At 34.3% G+C, this 24,042-nt stretch overlaps 1 protein-coding gene across 14 annotated transcripts in view; it reads left to right on the forward strand.

Annotated features, from left to right (window-relative positions):
• Positions 1 to 22,966, forward strand: part of LOC106884491 (chloride channel protein 2) — a 153,886-nt gene extending 130,920 nt beyond the window's left edge. For 5 of the 14 annotated variants that reach the window (XM_052972228.2, XM_014935906.3, XM_052972229.2 and 2 more), the window contains 7 exons: positions 3,044 to 3,170; positions 4,026 to 4,108; positions 13,036 to 13,077; positions 15,716 to 15,760; positions 18,616 to 18,720; positions 19,996 to 20,082; positions 22,482 to 22,710. In XM_052972228.2, coding sequence (XP_052828188.1) covers positions 3,044 to 3,170; positions 4,026 to 4,108; positions 13,036 to 13,077; positions 15,716 to 15,760; positions 18,616 to 18,720; positions 19,996 to 20,082; positions 22,482 to 22,664 — 672 coding nt within the window. In that variant the 3' untranslated portion in view covers positions 22,665 to 22,710. Of the gene's footprint in view, positions 1 to 3,043; positions 3,171 to 4,025; positions 4,109 to 13,035; positions 13,078 to 15,715; positions 15,761 to 18,615; positions 18,721 to 19,995; positions 20,083 to 22,481 lie in introns of all 14 variants that reach the window. The other 9 variants (XM_014935903.3, XM_014935908.3, XM_014935909.3 and 6 more) reach the window with 3 other exon arrangements.
• Positions 22,967 to 24,042: the final 1,076 nt, after the last annotated feature.

Below are 24,042 nucleotides of genomic sequence, written 5' to 3' on the forward strand. Positions count from 1 at the left end.
CTTTCAATTTATCTTTATTCTAACCTTTTTTGGATTTAGTTTTCCTTCTTTGATGAAACCAAAGTTTTTCTTTTTTCTCTCTCTCTCCCTCTCCAGATTTTCCCTTTCAGATCCAATATTTTACATAATTAAAAACAGTTCACCTCAGTTCTGAGTTTCATATTATTGATAGTGGCTAACTTAGCTCCCTTTTCTTGTCTTTTCCCTGAGGTTTTTGAGTTTTAAGTACTTTATAATGACTTGATTACTTCCTGAATAGAGGGAAAAAATGTGAATAAATAAACAAGTAGAGTTACTAGTGTGGTTGTGTGGTTAAGAAGCTTGTTTCCCAACCCTGTGGTCCTGAGTTCAGTCCCACTGTGTGGAACCTTGGGCAAATGTCTTCTACTATAGCCCTGGGCCAACCAAAATCTTGTGAGTGGATTTAGTAGACAGAAACTGAAAGAAGCCCATCATGTGTGTGTTTGTGTTATGTTTGTCTCCCATCACCATTTGGCAACTGGGGTTTGTTTGTTTGTTTGCGTCCTTGTAACTTAGCAACTCATCAAAAACAACCAACAGAATAAGCACCAGGCTTTAAAAAATCAAATCCTAGGGTTGATTTGTCTGACTAAACCAGAAGTTTTCAACATGGGTTGTACCATCTCCAAAGGGGTGCTGGGCATGTTGAGGGGAACATTAGGCTTTAGTGGGTGGTGAAGTACCATAACATGCTAAATTTTACCTATTCTTTTATTTGTTTCAGTCATTTGACTGTGGCCATGCTGGAGCACTGCCTTTAGTCGAACAAATTAACCCCAAGACTTATTCTTTGTAAGCCTAGTACTTATTCTATTGGTCTCTTTTGCTGAACTGGTAAGTTAAAGGGACGTAAGCACACCAACATCGATTGTCAAGTGATGGTGGGGTGGACAAACACATACATACATATATATATATGACAGGCTTCTTTCAGTTTCCATCTACCAAATCCACTCACAAAGCTATAGTAGAAGACACTTGCCCAATGTGCCACACAGTGGGACTGAACCTGGAACCATGTGGTTGGTAAGCAAGCTACTTAACATACAGCCACTCCTGCAATTATACTATACATAATAAAACTAGTAATGGCTATTAAAATAAAATGCGAGATAAGAATATATTGTGGCTAAAGACATGTTTGAAGAAGAAGAATTTCTAATGTTATATTTGGCATTAGGAAGGGCATTCAGTTGTAAAAATCCTGCCTGGTGCAGTCTTCTGCCTAGCCAGCTCCTGTCAAACTGTCCAACCCATGCCAGCATGGAAAGCGGATGGCAAATGATGATATTTATGTTTTGAATAGTATTTTGTAAGTGTGCAGTCTTGTTTGTTTTCTTTGTTTCTTCGTATGTTGTGACCTCCATTATATTTTGTTTTGTAATATTATTTACAATTGTTGTGTACTTTACTCTTCAAAAAATTTAGACTGAGTGGAAAAAGAAAGTACAGTCAGTATTTGAGTGAATATTTGAAATATGGATTTATTCCATCTCTAAATAACGAGCCATTGCTACTATGTTTGATATGTGAAAAAAAAATGTTCTCAAATGAAACAATGACACCTTTGAGAATGGTCGAACATTTACAAAAGAAAGTATCCAGATAAAGGTGGAAAAGACGGGGACTGTTTTCGCCAAATGAAAAATGATTTTAAGAACTATCTTACTCTCAAAGGATTTCTGGGTTGTTTACCAAACAAACTAGGCAAATAGAGGAGGGGTTGGTTATTGTTTTATAAACTTTCAAAATTAATTGCAAAATTTGGAAAACCACAGACTATTGGTGAAACTCTTCTCTTACCAGCTATAAATGAAGTTTTGCATGCTATGACTTATCCAGGTAAAAGTGCCAAAGCAGCACCATTCCCTCTCCGTAATCGAACAGTAGCAGTAAGAGTAGATGACATGGTGAAAGGTCCTTGGACTACGTTGCCCAATGCATCTTTTTTTTTTTTTTAGATAATAGGGATGCGATTTTAGAGAATTTAGCTACAATGTCTAGCATGTTGAGTGATCATAGAGCTCCATCGTTAGTCTGTGTTAGTATTAATTAATTATGTAATTCACTCAAGTTTAATGGTAGTTTACTGTTTAGTTAGATTGTTGCTAAGATTATAATCTTTGACTTCTTCAATTAGTTTATTGTCATTACATTCATTTTCCTCCACATGGCAATAGAAGAAAATCAATGTTATTATTATTATTATTATTGTTGTTAAGGTGAAGGTTGGTAGAATTGCTTGCATGCCAAACAAAATGCTTAGTGACATCTTTATGTTCTGAGTTCAAATTCCACCATGGTCAGTTTTACTTTTTGTCATTTCAGGGTTTGATAAAATAAGTACCAGTTGAGTACTTTTCCAATGTAATCATCTTAGCCCCCTCCCTCCAAATTTCAAGTTTTGTGGCTGTAGTGAAAAGAATTATTATTATTATTATTATTATTATTATTATTATTAAGGTGGCAAGCTGGTAGAATTACCTGAGTATCAGACAAAATGCTTAACATTTTTCTGACTGGTTATGTTTTGAGTTCAAATTCTCTTGAGGTCGATATTTTACCTTTCATCCTCTTGGGGTTGATAAAACAAGTACTAGTTGAGTGCTGGGGTTGATGTAATTGGCTTACTCTTTCCGACCCAAAATTTCAGGCCTTCTCTCTATAGTAAAAATAATTATTATTATCACCATCTTCAAGGCGGTGATCTGGCAGAATCATTAGCATGCTTGGAAAAATGCTAAGTGGCATTTTGTCTGTCTTTACATTCTGAGTTCAAATTCTGCTGAGGTTGACTTTGCTTTTCATCCTTTCGGGGTCATTGGAATAAGTATCAGTTACACACTAGGGTCGATGTAATCAACTAGTCCCCTCTTCCAAAATTTCAGGCCTTGTGCCTATAATAGAAAGGATTATTATTATTATTATCACTCCTCCTCCTACTACTACTACTACTACTATTATTTCCACTAAATTAGCAGTTTTGTTGTGATATTATAATAAATCAAACTTTTGGTTCTAGCTAAATCTGAAAGAGGACACAGACTACCATTATGACACGCTCCAGTTGCCATTAAGGTCAATTCTAAAGAAAACCAATTCTGAATCACCATTTCTCAGTCGAAGAGCCAGTACAGGAGATCTTAGAAGTAAGTACTCACAAATTGTACCATACTGTTTTTGTTTTTTTGTATGTGTATGTGGCTATGTGGTGAGAAGTTGGCTTCCCAACCAAATGGTTGTGGGTCCAGTCCCACGTTCTAGTTAAGAAATTAACAATTGGAAGAATTATTCCCTATAGAAACAAATGATTCAACAAATAGACCATTCCCTCCATTGTAAATATGGAAAGCTAGATGTGAAGCTGTAAAAATTAGAGGAACTTATATCTTCAACATTCAAGAGAGGGGATTTGAGAGATGAACATGAGGAAGGAATCTTCAACATTCCAGAGAGGAGGATTTGAGAGGGAAAGGGGAGGAGGGAAACTTCAACATTCCAAGGTGAAGTGAAATAGTTACATCCAGGAATCAAAATTGGGCCTTAGAATGAGCTCACTTGCCATAGCTTTTAGCCATTTCATTATCATATTTCTAATAAGACACACTGCCTTTGTTTCAATTAATTTTGAAAATAATAAAGAATTTAATTAAAATAACTTTGTCATTTAAAAGCTAGTGTTTGGAACATAAACAAACATGAAATTTTGGTGGAAGGTTTTAATTTAGATAGTCTTAAAATGAATTTCTATCTAAGAACTAGGGGCTGTGTTAGGCAGGTTGGTAGTTAATTTCTACTTTATCTCTCTTTCCCTAATATAGTTCACTATGAATGATACCAATTCTCTTGGAGAAGATAAATAGGAATGGTGCAGAGACTAATAAGGGTTATTTTAATTAGGAATGGTAGCTTTGTGCCCATTTGGGTATTTAATCTTCAGAAATTTCTTTTTTTGTTCTCTGTATCTCTTTTCCAACGTTCTTCATTTTATTATGTATTTTTAGTGGATGGTGATCTCTTTTACCGAGATCTTGCTGCCAAACAGAGAAAGGAAAGTATTGTTGAAGATGTACCGTTTGTTTTCAAGGTTAGTAAAGCATTTTCAATTTTTCTTATAATTTTATTCGTTTTCTTTTACAAAGACAAATCAGTTTTTGACTTTTTCTATTCAAATAGGTTTTTAACCTAATATTTATTCTTTAACTGCTTCAAGATTCACTGTTCCAAAAAAGGATTATTTCCTTATGATCATTTTTGATTTTTAGATCACAAATAAAAATAAATCTCCAACTTTTTTTTTTTTGTGGAAACCTTCCTATAATTATGAAATACAATTTTTTTTACCTTTTCCAGATTTCTCTGTTAATATCTTTCATCCTTCATGTTGTACTGTCTATATTCTTTACAGGAAATTTCTAACACTTTCTGCTATTTCAATGTATTCGAAATACACACAGTTCTATGTTCATGTGCAGCTATTACATTACATATTCAAAGAGTGAGAGATTATCTGTTCTTATGTGATTTTTTTTAATTTAAAAAAAAATGTGGGTCTGTTGTTCTTTTTCTGTCTCAAATTGGCATATATGATGTCTCTGATATCATTAACTTAACCCGTTTGTTGATATTTTTCTGTTGAAATACTCTGCCTTTCTTTCAATTAATTTTCATTATAACAAAAAAGAATAAAAATTGGTAAAATAACTTTGTCATTATTAAGCTGGTGTTTAGAACATAAATTAACACACAATTTTGATGGAAGGTTTTAATTTAGAACATATTAAAACAGGAAGTTTATATCATAGAACCAGGGATGGTCTTAAATAGGTTTTATCATTAACACACTGTTATGTGATTCCATTTCCATGTCACAAGTTTTGACATCCTTCTTAAGCTAACATGATGCTGTTTAATGTAAGGCAATGATGTTGTTACTCACCAAACCTATTTTCACTGTAAACACCTAATTCTTTGTATTTACAGTTTCGAAAACAATTCTATTTCAAAGTCCATACATATTCAACGGTAAATATAGCAAAATGCTTATAAAGCTGGTATGACTTCTTTGCCAAGAACATAATGTTTGACTTCCATAGCCTTCTGCTGATGCAAATGTATTTTCATCCAATCACAGCTCCTTTGTTGTTTGAAGGTTTGGCAGTGTTAAGAGCAATAGTGTTTTTTAGTGTGAACGTGTGTATATGTGAGGATGGGAGAGGGGAATATTAGCCACTTTTTAAGCCCCGATCCTCCGGATGTCTTATGAAAACTAAAAGAGTGAAATAAATCTGTATCCTTAAAGATTTAATGTGAATTGTAAGAATGGCATTACTAAAATTGTTAAAGTCTCATCAGTCTAAATTAATCATTTGTGTTGGTCGTTAAATTACTGTTTTTCGATTTAAGAATAATGTCTCAGATTTTTTGGTAATATAGTGAAAATGAGAGGTTGTGACATTCATACCTTTCCCTAATGTATTCTTAGCATATGTGTTATGTTCTGTGTTTTGTTGTTGATCCTTGGACTTGGTTTATTGTTGTTAAGAAATCAATAATTTGAATATATACCCATACTATAGTGACCATCACCACATAGTTTACCTCTGGTCAGTTATACTAGATATCTAGACTGACCACCACCACCAACACCCCGACAATTTACCTTTGGCCAGTTATACAAATTATTCACCAATACCACAGTGACCACCCCAACATAGTTTCTCCACTGGTCAGTTATATTAAATTTTCTTCTTCTTCTTCGGGCAGCTTCAACCCAGATATGCCTCATCTCGTCGTGTCGTGTATCTCTGTCCTCCATTGGCTTTGGTAGGTCTTCAATTTCACGTTGTGTGTCTGTGTGTCATCTCAGTGTTGTCTGTTTTCACGTTCTGAGTTCAAATTCCACCGAGGTTGACTTTGTATTTATCCTTTTGGGGTTCATAAATTAAGTACCAGTGAAACACTGGGGTTGACAAAAACAACTAGTACCCTCCCCTAAAATTTCAGACTTTGTGCCTTTAGTAGAAAGGGTTATTATTATTATTATTATTATTATTATGGCAGCAAGTTGGCAGAATTGTTAGCATGCTAGGCAAAATGCTTAGCAGTATTTTGTCTGTCTTCATGTTCTGAGTTCAAATGCTGCTGGGGTTGACTTTGCCTTTCAACCTTTTGGAGTCGATAAATTAAGTACCAGTTGCAAAATGAGGCTGATGTAATTGACTGGTCCCCTCCCCCAAAATTTCAGGCCTTGTGCCTCTAGTAGAAAAGATTACCATTATTATGGCAGTGAGCTAACAGGTTTGTTAATGTCAAATGAAATATTTTGTAGTGCTTAGTTATACTTCTTTACACTGTGTTCAGAACTTGCCAAGGTCAACTTAGCATTTCATCCTTTCAGAGGAGCCCATGCTATAAAGTAGCAGTCTGGGGTTGATTCAAGTGACCCCACACCACCTTCCAAAATTTTCACACAATAATAATTTTTATTGTAAGTTCTCTAACGATAGTGGATAGCTAATGAGCAAAACAATGGTACCTCTTTGCAGATACTCAACTTACTGAAACAACAGTCAAATATCCCTCAAGTTGTATGCTTTACTGTTGGACAGTGTAATCTTTCATATATCAGATGTGGTGTTCAGGGATAGACTGTCTTTGATTACAAGTTTGTTTGGTTTGGGGGCTCTACAACCAACTGATTAGCACTGTCCCCTTTACATGTCAATAGTGGAAATCCTTATTTTAAATTCTGTAAAAGGGTGACGGAATAATTTTCTTTTAGAGAATTTAAGAGAGCAGAGAGTTATTATTGTGTAACCACTCAAGATGAGCCCTCATCAATTTGAACTGTAGTACACAGGTAGATGATGTTGCTGTGTAGCCCTAGGTCAGTCCTGATCCAGCAAGATAATTATCGTTGTTGTTGTTGTTGTATAGCCCCAGGTCAATCCTGATCCACCTCTCCTGTGGCACACAGGTTTTGTTGATGTTGTGTAGCCCCAGGTAAGTTCCTGATCTAGCAAGGTAGTAGTTGTTGTATAACCCTAGGTCAGTCCTGATCCAATGATCCTATGTCAGGTAGTTCTTGTGTAGACCCAGGTCTGTCCTGATCCAGCAATCCTACGACACACAAGTCATTGTTTTTATTGTTGTGTAGCTCTAGGTCAGTGTATTGTGTGTTTGTGTTGTTGTTTTAGTCTCCTGTCAGCTGTGACTGAGCTGAGCTATAATCACAAGGCAATCCAACCATGATAACTCCATCTTTACTTTTCTTTGTTTCAGGAATAATGTACATTATACTATGTTATCCAACTTCCCTCTCTCTCCCTCGCTCTTCCCCACTTCCCTCATGGATGGTAAAATGTGGTTTCTTGAAGATTTTGATGCAATTTTTGAGATGCTCTTAATATCTTTTCTGTATTATGTGCATATTATGTGTGTGTATGTGTTGTGGATGCAGGTATGGTTGAGTGATTAAGGGACTCATTTTTCAGAATCAGGTTTGGAGATCAAGCCTACTGCATGGTCGGTGTCTTGGGCAAGTGTTTCTTTTTTTTTTCCTTTTGTTACAAACATTGGATTGACTCAACACTTGTGTGTGAAATCGGGTTGACAAAGATTGTGTAGAAGACTGTTGTACAGTTGTATACATATAATTCAAAATTCCAGCCTTGTCTCTTGTGTTATGTATACTCTGCCTGAAAATTTTATTTGTGGAATACTCAGCCACATATATGTTAGTGATGGAAGTAATACCAAATGGCAATCTTTATGTCCTACTCAATGTGAATGTCTTGTTAGAATGTTAACTACTGTGGTATTTGCCTTGAAAGACCCTCTCATGCAGATGTTCTGTGCTAAGGTCATAGCCATAGATTGTTAGCAGATGAGAACCGTCTGGCATGGGCATTGGAACTGTCAGATCACATGATTTCAGTGCACTGCACTTCCTCAGTGACAGTTGCCCACTTGCCAAATCTTACTATAAATGATATATATATATATATATAGAATTACAATGACTTTTCAGTCACTGATGTTGCAAGCAGCCAACAGGCTTACTAAAAAATAAATATTACTGGTAGAAGTAGTATTAGTACTGAATGGCGATTTTTATATCCAATTTAATGTGGATGTATTATCAGAATACTGAATACTGCAGTGTTTAGCATTCTAATAATACATTCGTATTGAGCAAAATACAAAGATTGCCTTTTGGTATTAATACATATAAATCAATTTGATAAGTAGCTTGGTTAGTTAGTTGAATAACTGAATGTTCCTCATTGAAACTAATGGAAGAAAATCCATGATGTGTGCTGTTATTTGGCCATAAGTTGGCTTTGAATGAGTAAACCTATGATCAAAAGCATTCCAGCTGTGACCATCCTGTCCTTTTTTGTATATCAAGGACTACATGATCTAGTGCAGTGGTTCCCATCCTGGGGTCTGTGGACTCCTGATGGTCCACAAAGGTAGTATTAGGGGGACTGTGAACTAAATTCAGAATTTCTTATATATATATATATATATATATATATATATATATATATATATATGTATATATATGTATATATGTATATATATGTATATATGTATATATATGTATATATGTATATATATGTATATATGTATATATATATATATATATGTATATATATATATATATGTATATATATATATATATGTATATATATATGTATATATATGTATATATGTATATATATGTATATATATATATGTATATATATATATATATGTATATATATATATATATATATATATATGTATATATATATATATATATATATATATATATATATATGTATATATATGTATATATATATATATATATATATATATATATGTATATATATGTATATATATGTATATATATATATATATATATATATATATATATATATATATACATATATAGATAAGGATAAGCATATTAATAAAGGTCCGTGAGAAAACTCATTTAAATAAAAGGGTTGGGAACCACTGATCCAGTGTATGCCTCCATTCTAATGGCAGCAGGAGTGTGATTTTAGAGAAATTTAGCCACTATTTCCAGCTGGCTGATGAACTACATAGATGCCCCCTCTTTGACCTGTGTATATGTGTTACTGTCTTGTGTATGTATTGTGTAATGTGTTGTGTGATGTTGTATAAAGATTCTGTTGACAGTATGTTATTTATATTTTTCAGATGCCTCTTTAAGTTTTACAATAAATGACAATTTATTGTGATATTGTGAGCTAAAATGCTGCTTCTGTTGAAGGCAAATATTGCATGGCTGTCAAATTCTGCTGCATAAACAGCTATTTGTAAATTGTCAAAATGCCAAGATGTTACAATTCAATTTAGTTTCACGTTTAATAATTCTATTTAGCATTGTCTGACTATTAAAAAAAAGAAACACATTTAAGATATACATCAAATTATTTAATATTTGAGCTATGTACAATGGTTAGAGACCTCTGTACCTCAGTGTTATATATATATATATATATATATATATATATATATATATAGCTTATATATATATATTTTTTTTTGAATTGGTAGATCTTGAAGCAGATAAAGCTATAAATAATAGCCTGTGAATATTGGGTTAAAAAATCCTTTGGATAGAAAATGTTGAAGGCTGCCTTCGGGACTCAAACCCACCTCCCCTACAAACATGACAGATGTTCTACTATTGAACCAAAGTGATCTTTTGAATTTCTCAATTCATTTCAGCAACCCTGTTCTTACCAGTAAAAATTGTACGATAGAGAAATTTGAAGTGTAGCTTTGGTCTAGTGGTAGAACATCTATCATGTTGACTGGAGATGTGAGTTTCAATCCCCTGGGCAGCTTCCAACTCTTCTTATCCAAAAGAGATTTTTCAACTCAATATTTACGCAGTTACTTATAGCTTTATTTGCTTCTGAGATCCACCATTCCAAAAAAAGAATTGATGTTCTTTTGAGATTTGTAAATTCTTATGACTTCAACAATTTATATATATATAAATTAATATATATATATACATATATATATATATATATATATATATATATATGTATGTATGTATGTATGTATGTATGTATGTATATGTATCTAGGCAAGTCTATAGTCCTGTCTAGATTGATATAGTGACTGTGAGATTAGAGTGCTAGACTTTGGGCAGTATGGTTGTGATTTCTATACCTTACTGCAGTGCTGTTGCTATGTTGTATTTTTGCTTGCCTCAGTCTGCTTGGCTGACAAACAGGTCCTGCTTCATCACCAATAGAAGCTGAGTGAGAGGGAAATAATAAAAAGAAACAAACAATTTTACTTTTCTTTATGAACCTTGAGCAGTATTGAATGTTCAGTTAGAGTTTTTCCATTCTGGTTTGATAAATGAATTGAAATGTATTTTTTTCTTTCTTTCCTTTTTTTTTTTTTTTTGTCTTGTTTTATTTTCACCATATTTTCTGGCATAAAAGTTGATAAAGTATATTGTGTAAACTTGTACTGCAAACATTAAAACATCTTCCCTATCTTTCCAAATCCTGCTGCTTTTCACATAGAATTTTGGATCCTTGAAAGTCAACCTACATTTTTTGGCTGTTAATTTTGATTTGAAGAATTTGACTTGTATGCTGGAAAATATGGCAGTGATTCTCTTTTCTGATTAGACAAGTACCGTGAAGGGTGTTTTTCTTTTCTTTTTCTTTTTAGTCATGAGAAGGGATTTTGCTCATGCCTTTGGCAGGTTCTTTGTGATACTCAAACTGATATGGTTGATGTTCATCTTAAATCTCTCTAAGTCAAGTGCAGAAGGAACAGAGATATTAAAAGAAATGGGCAGGGTGGAAGTTGCAGAAAGTTGGCTGCAGTCAAATGACTGAAACAAGTAAAAGATAAAAAGCAGTAAGCTACAAGGAGCATGCATATTTATTTCCACTGAAAAAGCAGAAGTATTCTTTTATTCTTTTACTGGTTTTAGCCAGAGGCTGGGGGCCATGCTGGAGAAATGATAATTTTTTTTTTTATGTGGGACGGTATTGTCTAACTTGTCCTTTTTTTTTTCTAAGATATTAGAGTGTGATTTTAGGGAAATTTGGTTGCTATTTCTAGCAGGTTGAGTAATCACATTGAACCTATCTTGTGAGTGGGAGCTGAACTGAAGAAAATGCAAATAATACATCCAGAGTTGTCTCCCATGTTTGCTGGTTAACGGAGGAAACGAAAACTAAAGTACTTATTAGTCATCAAGTGTAATCCTTTTTTCCTTTTCATTTCTCACCCACATGCTTTTTTTTTTCTTCTAGTTTTTGAGTAAAATATTTCATTAATATACATCAACACCCACTGACCTATATCTAATACATTAGTTCTTATATTCACTTGTATTTCCTTTAATCTTCAGTTTATCATGAAACAATATATGACCTGGACAATGGATATTCAACTTTGCCAAGTGATATAAAGATATTTATCATCATCATCATCATCATCGTCGTCGTTGTACATGATTTTATGCTAGCATATTGAGTAAAATGAAATTTCTGTTTTTATATCTAATGAGGAGTGGTAGCGAATATAATGCTTACATTTCATGTGACATTTAGATTTTATAAAATGAAAGAAAAAAAAACAAACCTTGTAATGCTTATGTTTGATTTACTAATTTGCAAAGTGTTGTGTGTGTGTGTGTGTGTGTGTGTGTGTGTGTGTGTAAGTATCATTTCTAACAGTAATTGAAATGAATGAATCTGGTTTTCTCATTAACTGCCTTGTCATTATAATGTCATTATATCGAAATCAAATTAACTCTTATTAATTTATTTTGCATAACATTTATCTTTCTTCTCCATTTTTTTTTTCATATTATTTTTCAGTCATTTACATTGTAAGTTCAAATGCTATTGAGGTTGATTTTGCTTTCCAACCTTTCAGGGTCAATGAAATAAGTACCAGTCAAATACTGGGGGTCAATGTAATTGACCATCACCCTCTCCCTAAAATTGCTGGCCTTGTGCCAAAATCATCATCATCATCATCATCATCATCATTATTATTATTATTTAAGGTATTGAGCTGGCAGAATCGTTAGCACACTGGACAGAATACTAAACAGCAGTTCATCCGTGTTCTGAGTTCAAATTCCACTGAGGTTGACTTTGCTTTTTGTCATTTCAGGATTAAGGAAATAAGGACTGGTTAAACCCTGAGGCTGATGTCATTGACTAGTCCCTTCCCCTAAAATTTCAGGCCCTGTCCCTGTAATGGAAAGGATTGTCATTGTCAGTTTTGTAAATCTCAGATACTTAAAAGCTAAACAGTCCAGACATTTCCACTGGAGAACAGTCAGCGAGAAGTTGACAATAGACCCTTGTGTCTTACATTCTCATGGCTTTCCTTGAAATCTTTGCTATACCAGAAGTAATATCTTCTGTATCATCATCATCATTTTTATTATTATTATTATTATTATTATTATTTTTATTGTTGTTGTTGTTGTTGTTGTTGTTGTTGTTGTTGTTGTGCATGCAAATTTAATTAGCAGGTACTTTATCTTGAGTTTGGTGACAATAAGTCTCTTCAAATCAAGAATTTTTCTTCAATTTCTTACAAAATATAAGATGGTACTTTTCTGCAGGTTGACAGTGAAAGTTTCAGTTCCATTTTCTTTCTGTCTTTCAGATAGCATTTTGGGTATTGTGCCAGATGCACTGTTGTTGATGTTGTTATTATTATTATTGTTTATCATTTTCATTATTATTCATTATTATTATTATTATTATTATCATTCAGTAGTTTTATTTTTATAACCTGCTTTCGCTTCACTACCGAGCGCAGCTCTGTGTGCCTTGGGTATGTGCTGTGGTTTGCTGTGGTGCTCTTATGGTATTGAAAGTGTTTTGCATAGGATGTGTTCAGTGCCCAGTAGTGCAATTTTTTGTATGTTGTATATATTTGTAAGTCCTGGTGTTTTTATTATTATTATTATTATTATTATTCACTGCATTTCAGAAAAACAGTATGCCAGAGTCCTTGAGTAAATTATTCAAAGTGGTATGTATATAAATTTTTCTTTGTGGTATGTAAAAACTCAAGTTGAAAATAACACAAAACAGCAGAAAGCAACAAAATCCAACCATATGAATACTTGTCCATTCCTCAAACTGGTTATTCTGTCATTATTAAACTGGTCTCTTATTGAAATATAGGATGGTTGTTTTATTGTTGTTGTTCTGTAACTCTCATGAAGTTGCATAGCTCAGTGGTTAGTGCGTTGTGAGGTCGTGAGTTCGATTGCTGGACCAAGCTGTGTGCTGTGTTCTTGAGCAAGACCCTTTATTTCACCTTGCTCCAGTTCACTCAGCTGAAGAAATGAGTTGCAACATCGCTGGTGCCAAACCGTATCATCTTTTACCTTTCCCTTAGATAATATCAGGGCTGATGAATAAAGTGCCAGTCCATTGTCATGGATTGGAAGATTGGCTAGTGTTGGCTGCCAATGCTTCACATTCTGAGTTCCAATTCCACCTTGGTACAAGTGGATCATGAGAGTACCCTGTTCAAAATACAACTAGCCAAGCATGTAGGCCTACAACCTAAAGAAATCAGTTTGCAATGGCATGCTGAGGCTTTCATCCAGTTATGGATAAGCAATAACTGAATAGAAGTACGATATCATCAAATATTTTTGTATTTTTAAGCTGGTGTGATTTGATAAAGATTTAGTTGTTACTTTTAGCATTTTGTATAACCACGTAGAAGCTCTCTCAATAGTGATTTTAAATTCTTGAGGCAATAATAACTGAAGCAAGCACATGATTTGACTACAATAGTTGTTCTCACTCTATATAACACTGGTGATGTAGTGGTGTGCATCCTAATCCAGTTCAGTTGCATGATATGCTGTGTAGTAGTCTAGGGATGTGGTATATTCCTCCTTGCTCAGTATTTTCCTGTTGTTCTTTAGCTTCAGCTCTGCTCTGATCAAGCAGACTTGTGAGGCTTTCCAGCCATAACTATCCAGTCTGTTCAGACATAGTTTATCTCAGGCTGCATTATCCAAAATGTCATTTGTTCGTCATTTTCTTGAACAGTTATAGGTGATATGGGGGTGACTTAACTGTTATTTCTAGCATGTATGTGAGCTTTTAAAAGTTCTTCTATTGGTTTTCTATAGTTCTGGCTGTTGTTTCATCCCAGTCCAAACTTTGATTAAAAGCATTCTAGCCATGGCCACCTGGTCTTCTCAAACATAGTTTACCTCAAATTTCACTCACTGTCCAATATCTTCTTCTTCTGGCAGAATGTGATTTGATTGAGGGATTTAGTTGCTATTTTTAGCATGTTGTGTGACCATATAGAAGCTTCTCCTCTCCTTGGCTCTAGTCTTCACCTGAATGTTTTGGTGGTGACCACAGTAGAGGTGGCCTCAGTTGGCGTCATGATAATTACTATTCCCTCAGTTTTGCCTCTATTTAGTTGATTAGAAGACCATTTAATTGAAACCTTGGTTCGGATATGTACTCCTATTTACTTTACATAACACACACACACACACACACACACACACACACACACACACACACACACACACACACACAGTACAATAGACTCTACACACAACTAACACTGAGGTGCATTGAGCACTTCTATGCTTTTGTATCACACATACATTGAAACATGCGTAAGTGAATCTTTAGCTTTAAATGGTTAAATAAACTGAACGTGTGTGTGTTTGTGGATATGGATATATAGAAAGGATTATAATCCAAGCTGTCTTCATATTGCAATGAAACGTGTAACTACAGCTCCATAAAGTCCAGTCTTTGTTTTAATGTATATTTATAATATATGCACAGACATACACATGATGTGTGTATATGCAAGAGAGGATGGGGGGATAAAAGTGATGTTACTGTAAGCCAGTGGTTCCCTGAAGATGTGACATAATATTTGTGCTTTGCCATGAGCACAGATATTAAAATTTCATATTTAATATAATGTGAAAGATACAAATTTAGAATTTTCATAGCTTCATTTATTAAATGAATCTTGTTTTGAATAATTGTCTCAAGTTTAAAGTATTTATAATTATAGACTAAAATATATGAGTGAATGTATAGGCTAAAATATATGAGGTAATAATGTATAGACTAAAAGATATTATCCTCTTTCAGTGGTATGTATAAAACGTGTCAAAAACTATTTTTTCTTGCTCTAAAGATGAATTGTAATTAAAAGAAATTAACTGGGGAACCACTAACAAAGACAAATATGTATTTCACTTATTAATAAATATTAATTAATTAATTATAACCTTTTTACTAATCATTGTTTCTTTTCCTTCTTTCTTCTTCCTCTTCACTTTTGCTTTTCTGTTCTTTCTCATGGCTCTCTTCCTTTCTTTCGTTCTTGCTTTCTTTTCTTTTTGCTTTTACCAATTTTCTTGAATGTTTGATTTTTCTTTCTTTTTCTTTGTTCTTTATTTCTTTGTTTTGTTTTTTTTTCACTTTTCTTTTTCTTATTCACCTTTATCTGTTTATATTTCTTTATTCTTCATCTTCATTCTTTTTCCTCCTCCTCCGCCTCCTCCTCCTCCGCCTCCTCCTCCTCCGCCTCCGCCTCCTCCTCCTCCTCTTCCTCCTCCTTTGCCTCTCTCTCCTCCTCTTGTTTCTCACCCTCCTCTTCACAGCCTTTTAAACAGAATCGAAAATCTGTCCACCAAGAAGAAGTAAAGGTAAGCTGTCTTTAGACTAGAAGGAATAGAGGCATAGCGTATAGAGTAATTAGCTCCTTAATGATCTAACTCTGGATATTCAGGTTCAATTCCTGACTGAAGCTTTTCAAACCTTAAGAAAGGCATCAATGGAGCTACCCTCCTTTCAGCTCTCCCTGAAATGTTCAGGGGTGGGGGTGGGGTGTTTAAACTTTCCACCCCTATACCTCCCCAAGTTTACAAAAGCTTGAGCAATAGACATTATTACATTAATTCATGGGTATCTATTAATCTTCTGTCTTTCTGAGTGTTTCAGTCTTTTGGTACTGTCCAATTGCAATATTTTCTTTATATTAGGGATGGAATGGGATGATAAGGGATCCTCTTGCCTCTTCACTCTGGCTCCTCCATGCAATGACATGGAGAACCAGAAAGAGTTAACATTTGTTAACGCCTGGGTGACTTCTGATTGAGCAGATCTGTGATCAAAAGTCTTCTAGCTGCGACCATACTTAGATGTTTCTTACATGTGTTTTAGAAGTGTTTCTTGTAACAGAGATATGTCTGAGATGTGTCTTACATGTGTCTACTATGTCTGACACATATCTGAGATGTGTTTCTTACATGTGTCTTACAAATGTCTCATTTATGTTTGAGATATGTCTCTGGTGTATCTGAGATGTGTCTTGTGTCTTAAACAACACCATGTCATGTATATGACTGAGATGTGATTTACATATGTCTTGCACATGTCTCAATGTGGCTGAGATATGTCTAAGGTGTGTTTAAGATGAGTCTTATCATGTGTCTTTGACATGTTTGAAATGTGTCTTTAGTGTATATTAAATGTGTTTTACATATGTCCTAGATATTGTAGGCATTTCGTGTGACTGGGAAGTGTCTTAAATATGTCTTAGATATGTTTATGTATGTCTCACTTGTAACTAAAATATAACAATTGATGTGTCTCAGATGTGTTATACTTATATTACATATGTGTCTTAGATGTATTAAACTTATATTACATATGTGTCATAGCTGTGTCTTTGTGTCTTACATCCACAACAATCAAACATAAGTAGCATTCTGTATGAAATTGTACCTCATTCGAGGTACCACAGCAAAACAAATACACAGGTACATGTACTTGCTGTAACATACGTGTACATATGTATATTTAGTTGAACTTGCACATGTGTATACACATACATGTATATACATATATTTATATAGATACACACAAGTAAGCACATAGATTTACATATGTACACACACACACACACACACACACACACACACACACAGATATACATATGTAGTAGAAATAGATATAGAAAATCCTTAGTGCCATAGTATATATTTGAAGAAATGAATAAGAATGACGTTTGTGATAATTTTTCCTTCTTTAATGATTAAATGTTTATAAATTGTAAAGGGGAAAAAATGATCTGAAATGTCATTTTTATTCATTTTTTTTTCCAAATATATAGTTTTATACAAAAACTTAACTGCTCCTGGGTATGAATTTAAACAAAGCTGCACCCTGCTACCCATCTATGTTGAGCCAGTGTGACCAGAGTGAGCACACCAGACCAGTATGATCTCAGGCTTAAATTCATGGTGTGTGCATCAGACGGTCGTTGGTGGAGAGAACATGCTGAGTCCGGTGTCCTGCAGTGGACCAAACACAGCCAGTCCAATCCAGTCCAGTCCAGTCCAATCCAATCCAGTCCAATCCAATCCAGTTCAATCCAATATGAACATATATCATTCTGCATGCCCCTATACATACTTACTCAAAATACATATACTAACTCATAGATACATACTTACACTAACACACATTATTGTAAACTCATGCACTGGCTACTAATCCATGCACCTTACCTTGATTGTTGTCTTTGTCACCTTTCATTGTAATTGTGCAGTTATTGGGAAATATGCATTTGTAAGTCTGTTCATTATGCACATATGTGCATCTGTTGATTTATCTTAAACAATTCTGATTAATTCACATTTGCAAATCTGTTGGGTCAAATTGAGGGTTCAGTTATTAACCCTTTTCCTGTGGGAATCAGATATATCCAATCAATTTTTTTTTTTACCCTTAACTTAAGAAAGCAGTTTTATAATCCAGTCTGTCTTTTGTTGAAGAATGACATCAGCTCTCAGCAACAGAAGCAACCTTTGTCATAAATATTAATTTGCATATCCACCTTAACTTGGGATGTGTATTGAATGCCATAGACTGTAGTACTCTTGGTGAGAGATCATCTCATATTGACATTAAGTGTTAAAAAAGCACAGACTACACCAGCAGATGAAATTTCATCAGTATCAGCAGATAGGACCGTTGTATCACATAATTTCAGTGTAATTTGTACTTCATCAGCAGAAGGTACCCTACTACCAAATGCCAGATTGAAATTCCATTAAACTGATATAATTTAACACTGATTAAACAGTCAATAATTTAACACTGATTAAACAGTCAATAATTTAACACTGATTAAACAGTCAATGATGTTGCATGAAGCTGGAAGGTTGTGTATAACTTAGCTATTAGTGACAGAAATAGTCTTTGTAATGAATATTAATTAAGCACATCCTACTTAACTTGGTTATGTTGTTTTGAATGCTGTTGAGATAATGTCAAGTTTAGTGAGGTAACGTGACTTCTATTCTTTTTGGTAGATATTTAATGTCATTAGTGGAATAGCCATGGAATCTAATTTTGCAGTGATAGGGTTAAATATTAATTCTGGTCGTCCATTCATTAGTTTTAAAACTTTTAATTTAGAATAGAAAACTACCCTGACATTCCATGTTTTAAATTTTCATTTTCTTCATTTATTTTTTCTCTTTACTTTTGTCAGGATAAAGACAAAGAAAGAAGTCTATTGAATGAGCAGATAAATTGGGAAGGGTGTCAGATTGATCCAGCACCTTTCCAGTTAGTAGAGAAGACTTCTTTACATAAGGTCAGTAATTAATGCAGTTACCAGGATTTGTTAACCCTTTGGCATTCGGATTACTCTGTCAAATGTAATACTTATTTATTCACATTGTTTTTAATTAATCATGCACTATCTTGGGGCTTCACGATTTCAATGATGTGATTATTTACTTTTACTATGACATTGTAGAGTAGGTGTGAGATGTTGGATATGGTTAGTTGGAACATCAAGGAGACAGAATATTTTGACTGGTTGTGGCCAGTTTAAATGCTAAAGGGTTAAAATGATGTTACCATTATGGGAATCTGTACAGTCATGGAATTGGTTTTGTTTCAGAATGTTCTGGTTGTTTTTGTTCCAATCCAGACCTGTTTAAACAAACTCATGATCAAAGACATTCCAGCCATGACCATTCTGTATTATTGTATGTTGAGGATTACTTTTGTCTAATTTGTCCTCCTCTTCTTTTTCAAAATATTAAACTATAATTTGGGGAAGGTTTAGCTGCTGTGTTCCTAGTATTTCAACCGGCCACGCCAAGATTCCATGTCAGACTGTCAATATGTGTACTGTTACTTAAAGCTAGACAGTGAACTGACAGAATGCTTAGTGGCATTTTATTTATCTTTAGGTCCTGAGTTCAAACTCCACCGAAGTAATTGATTTTCTTCCTTGCTGTCCTTGTACCATAATTTGAAACCAATGTGTATAATGTCGTATAAAGATGGACAAGATTTGAACTGAGAACATAAAGAGCCTCAACTAATACCACAAGGTATTTTTGGCCCCCAAATATTTCCCCTTGGCTGGAGATGTTTTCATGGAAGATTGGAAACAAGGGACTTTAATTGTATAATGCTAACGGTTTTTATAACTATCTTGTGATGTTAAGACAAGGAGAGCCGCATGCTCGCACACACACACACACACACACACACATACATACATACATACATACATACATTCAGAGTTGGCCAAAAGTCACCTGACAGTAAATCAAAACTCGTATAATTCCAAGATTAAAACAAAAAATTATTTCACATGCGACTTTACTAATAAATAGACAAATGTTGAAAAACAAAAACGGTGATTTTAACTCATAGCATTCAATTATTAAACATTCATAATTGGAATGAATAAACAAAATTGAATATTAAGTATTTATGGAATTTTGATTTACTGTCAGGTGACTTGTGGTTAACCCATACATGTTAATGGATGTATTTAACTAATGTGGTATTTCATGTAAAAGAGGAAACGAAATTTGAGGTTAATATTTTTTTCTCTTATTTCTTGCAGGTCCATTCTTTATTCTCACTATTAGGTCTCAGTCATGCGTTTGTGACCAATATTGGTAAACTAGTTGGTGTCGTTGGATTAAAAGAGGTAAATTTCACCAATACCAAGGTGGTTTTTATAACATAAATTGTTGTCTTCAGTTAATACCTGTTGATTCTAACATGTTTTATTAGGGGGTCACTCAAATTACACTTAATAACCTACCTTTGTTTTTTTACTTCAACGTCTCTGCAAATCTTTATTTCTGGTTTAAAGATTTTGGAAAGGTTCAGTAACACACACACACACACACACTTAGTGTTTGCTGTTGGAAGGAAGAGTACTTGCTACCATACTATTTGTATTTTGGTTGAATCAGTCTTTTATTACTCTGAGTTACACCTGTGGAGGCACAGGATCTTCTGGTAAGTTATGATTAAAGAAAGTTATAATAAACTTAAAGATGTTGTGCACCAACAGATGAAATTCAGAATAGCAAGGGACTGACTCAATCAAAATACATACATGCATACATACATATATATATATATATATTGGTTACAGCCATTTTAGTGTGGCTGTCCTCTAAGAGATGATGATATTGCCATTTAACCCCAGGAAGACATTTCCTCCAGGTGGTTTATTCAGTGTGCTTTTCACACCCAATATTTATTAGAAAGCGGGCAATAACTCCTGCCACCCTGGCTTTAAGACCACCAGTGTGTGTGTGTGTGTGTATATATATATATATATATATATATATATATATATACACACACAAATTTATTAAGTTCCACAAGGAAAATGTTGACAGGGACTTCAAAGTTTGGGCTGTTTGCTTTCCTAAGCCTGATGAAGCTGTGCATGCTGAAACTTAGAAGCCACTGTCAGTCCTTTCCTTCTAAAAGTTAGTCAGGCTTCATTTAGCTCAATGGTATGGAGCACTGAGCTGGAATTTTAAAGGTACAGAGTTCAGTTCTTTGTAGTGGCTGCTGGGCACTCTTTTCAAGGTGGTGCTCCAGCATGGCGACAGTGTTAATGGCTGAAACAAGTAAACGATGAAAGATGAATACATACTCTACAAGATAGCATTGAGTAATCCTTTAGTTTAATGTTCAACTGTTTTATATGTAACATGACTTAAAAACAAACATTATGCATACATTTGTATGTATGTATAATACACACGTATATACATATACGTATATGTATATATATATATATATATATATATATATATATATATATATATATATATATATATCTTTAACTACTCACAATAATGACTTCTTTTACCTTTATTCCTACCTCAGTTCATCTAATTGTATATATGTATATATATCGTTACTTTTCATAAAAGGCCTTACCTTCTTTTTGATTTCCAATGTGCATTTTCTCTTATTTTTCTGCTTACTTTCCCTTTACCTTTCCACATGTAGTTTCTATTTTGTTTTTTTTAACATATTTCTGCTATATATATATATATATATATATATATATATATATATATATATATATATATATATATATATATATATATACACCTCTGCTGAGTGGTTGGTGTTTGTAAAGGCATCCAGCTGTAAAAATCCTGCCAGAACAGTCACAGAAGTCTGGTGCAGGCTTCAGCCTTGGCTGACTCTTGTGGTATCATGCCACTCATGCTAGCATGAGTTAAATGATGACAATGATATATATATATGTATATATATATATATATATATATATATATATCGTAATCGTGGCCATTGCAATTTGCATGACCTTCGAATATCGGGCCTCACGGAGGCAATGACAAGTAACTGAGACCTTTGGCGATATGCTGTGCTTGAGAAGACTTATCAAACCAAGTGGAATCGTAGCCTTGTCCATTGTCAGTGTCATGGAAATGGCACCCATGAAATTGTAGCTGTGGTCATTGCTTGTGGCACGTAAAAAGCATCCATTACACTCTGAGTGGTTTGTGTTAGGAAGGGCATGCAGCTGTAGAAACCTTGTCAGAACAGACTGAAACATGGCACAGCTCTCCAGCTGACCAGTTCCAGTCAAACCGTCCACCCCATGCCAGCATGGAAAGTGGATATTAAATGTTGATGACAATATGTAGTTGTATGTAAGGCAGCGAGCTGGCAGAAATCTTAGCATGCTGGGCAAAATGCTTAACAATATTTCATCTGTCTTTACATTCTGAGTTCAAATTTGGCCGAGATTAACTTTGCCTTTCATCCTTTTGGGGTTGATAAATTAAGTACCAGTTGCATACTGGGGTCAATCTAATTAACTGCCCCAAAATTTCGGGCCTTGTGCCTAAAGTAGTAAAAAAAATATAGTAGTATGTACTGTTTCACAACTGACTATGGCTCAACAACTGTTGTAATGTTGTAGCAAGTCAAGGTACTTGTAACAGTGATGTTGACTTAAGTACTACATGTACCCCTCTTTGTACCCTAATTGTTGTTACAGACATAAGCAGATATTAATCTCTTCGAATTATTGTTGTGTTTCAGTTGCGTAACTCCATCCAGGGCCAAATAGACGCACAAGCTAAACACAAGGCATCCGGTAGACATGATGCTGACAGCAGCGAGGAGGACAACGACGACCCGGCCCAGCTAGAGGTTGTGCGCGAAAATGGCCACCGAGAGACATTCACACTAGTCAAGAGGGAGATTGCAGAAGAGACGGTTTGAAATGAAAGGATGTGGTGAAACGTGTCTTGGTTTCCTGGTTTCCAAATACTTGAATGTGTGTGTGTGTATACATGTTTGTCTGCTTTGGCATTCTCTCTCTCTCTCTCTCTGGAATCACATTTGTACAAATTCTTAAAAAAAAAGAAGAGAGAAAAAATACCAAAAGGTAAAGGAAAAGAAAAACAAAGCTTTGTTCAGATGACAGCATCTGGAAAAGAATTCCTCTCTTGGGGCCCAAATAACCATTATTACCATCAGTACCTTCACCACCACCACCACCACCACCACCATTGCTTACAAAAGAACAATTACAGTTTCCATGACTCCACCACAACAAGGTTCTGAGGTTCTGCTATATATATATATATATATATATATATATATATATATATATGTATGTATGTGTTTTACATCATATTTCACACACCATGGCTCACTCAGTCCTGCTAACACTCAACTGATACTGTAAAACAAAAAAAAACAAAAATGAAAGAAACAATTTTAACCTCCCCTCCACCCCACCCCAGTCATCATCATCGTAATCATCATCATCATCTTCATTTTTCTTCCAACCATAGACCACCGTCCATCTTAGACATTCGCCTCCGTTGCTGCTATACTCTGTGGTTCTAACAGCACCGATGCCAGTCTAAACAACTCTTGATGCTTCCTTCAGACAATAAAGAACAAAACACAAACACAAAACAATTACATATTTTTGTTTTTGTATTTTTTCTTTTTCTGTTACTCCCCCCCACCTCCCACCAAATGCTTCCAAACTGAATGTTTTTAAAAACATTTCAAAGAAATTTTCCTATCATTTTTTTTCTTTTATTTCTCTTTTTATTCTATTCATCTTGACCTGCATTTATTGTCAAAGTTTTCGTTCCACTTCAGACTTTAGGCAATCCACAATTACAGTTGGTACCTATTGGAAACAAATTGTTTTTGATTTTTTTAAAGAATTTTGATCTCTTCAGTAAATGAAATATCAACAAAAAAAACAAAAAAAATGAAAAAAAAATGCCGTGCAATATTTTATTTAATTGCATCATTTTATGTTTTGAGTTCAAATCATGCCAAGGTTGCCTTTGTCTCTTTTATACTTACAGAGCTTTGATAGAATAAGTAAATACCAGATAAGTTCTGACAGATGATGATCTGATTGCCCCAGTCCTTCCACCAAATGTTTACCAATATCATCATCATCATCATCATTATGAAACATTCATTGTGGAGATAGTTTGAAGGCAAGTTGGAAGTCCTATGGTGATGGGAACAGGCAAATGGTGTTGCTGGAAGTTTCTAGCTGGAGTCTCACACATAGGTAGCAGAAAGGGTGATTGCTATTTCTTCATAGAATCCAAAAGTGCCAGCA

This window comes from Octopus bimaculoides, chromosome 12 (genome assembly GCF_046866305.1).
Source record: "Octopus bimaculoides isolate indiv1 chromosome 12, ASM4686630v1, whole genome shotgun sequence".
NCBI classification, from domain to species: domain Eukaryota; kingdom Metazoa; phylum Mollusca; class Cephalopoda; order Octopoda; family Octopodidae; genus Octopus; species Octopus bimaculoides.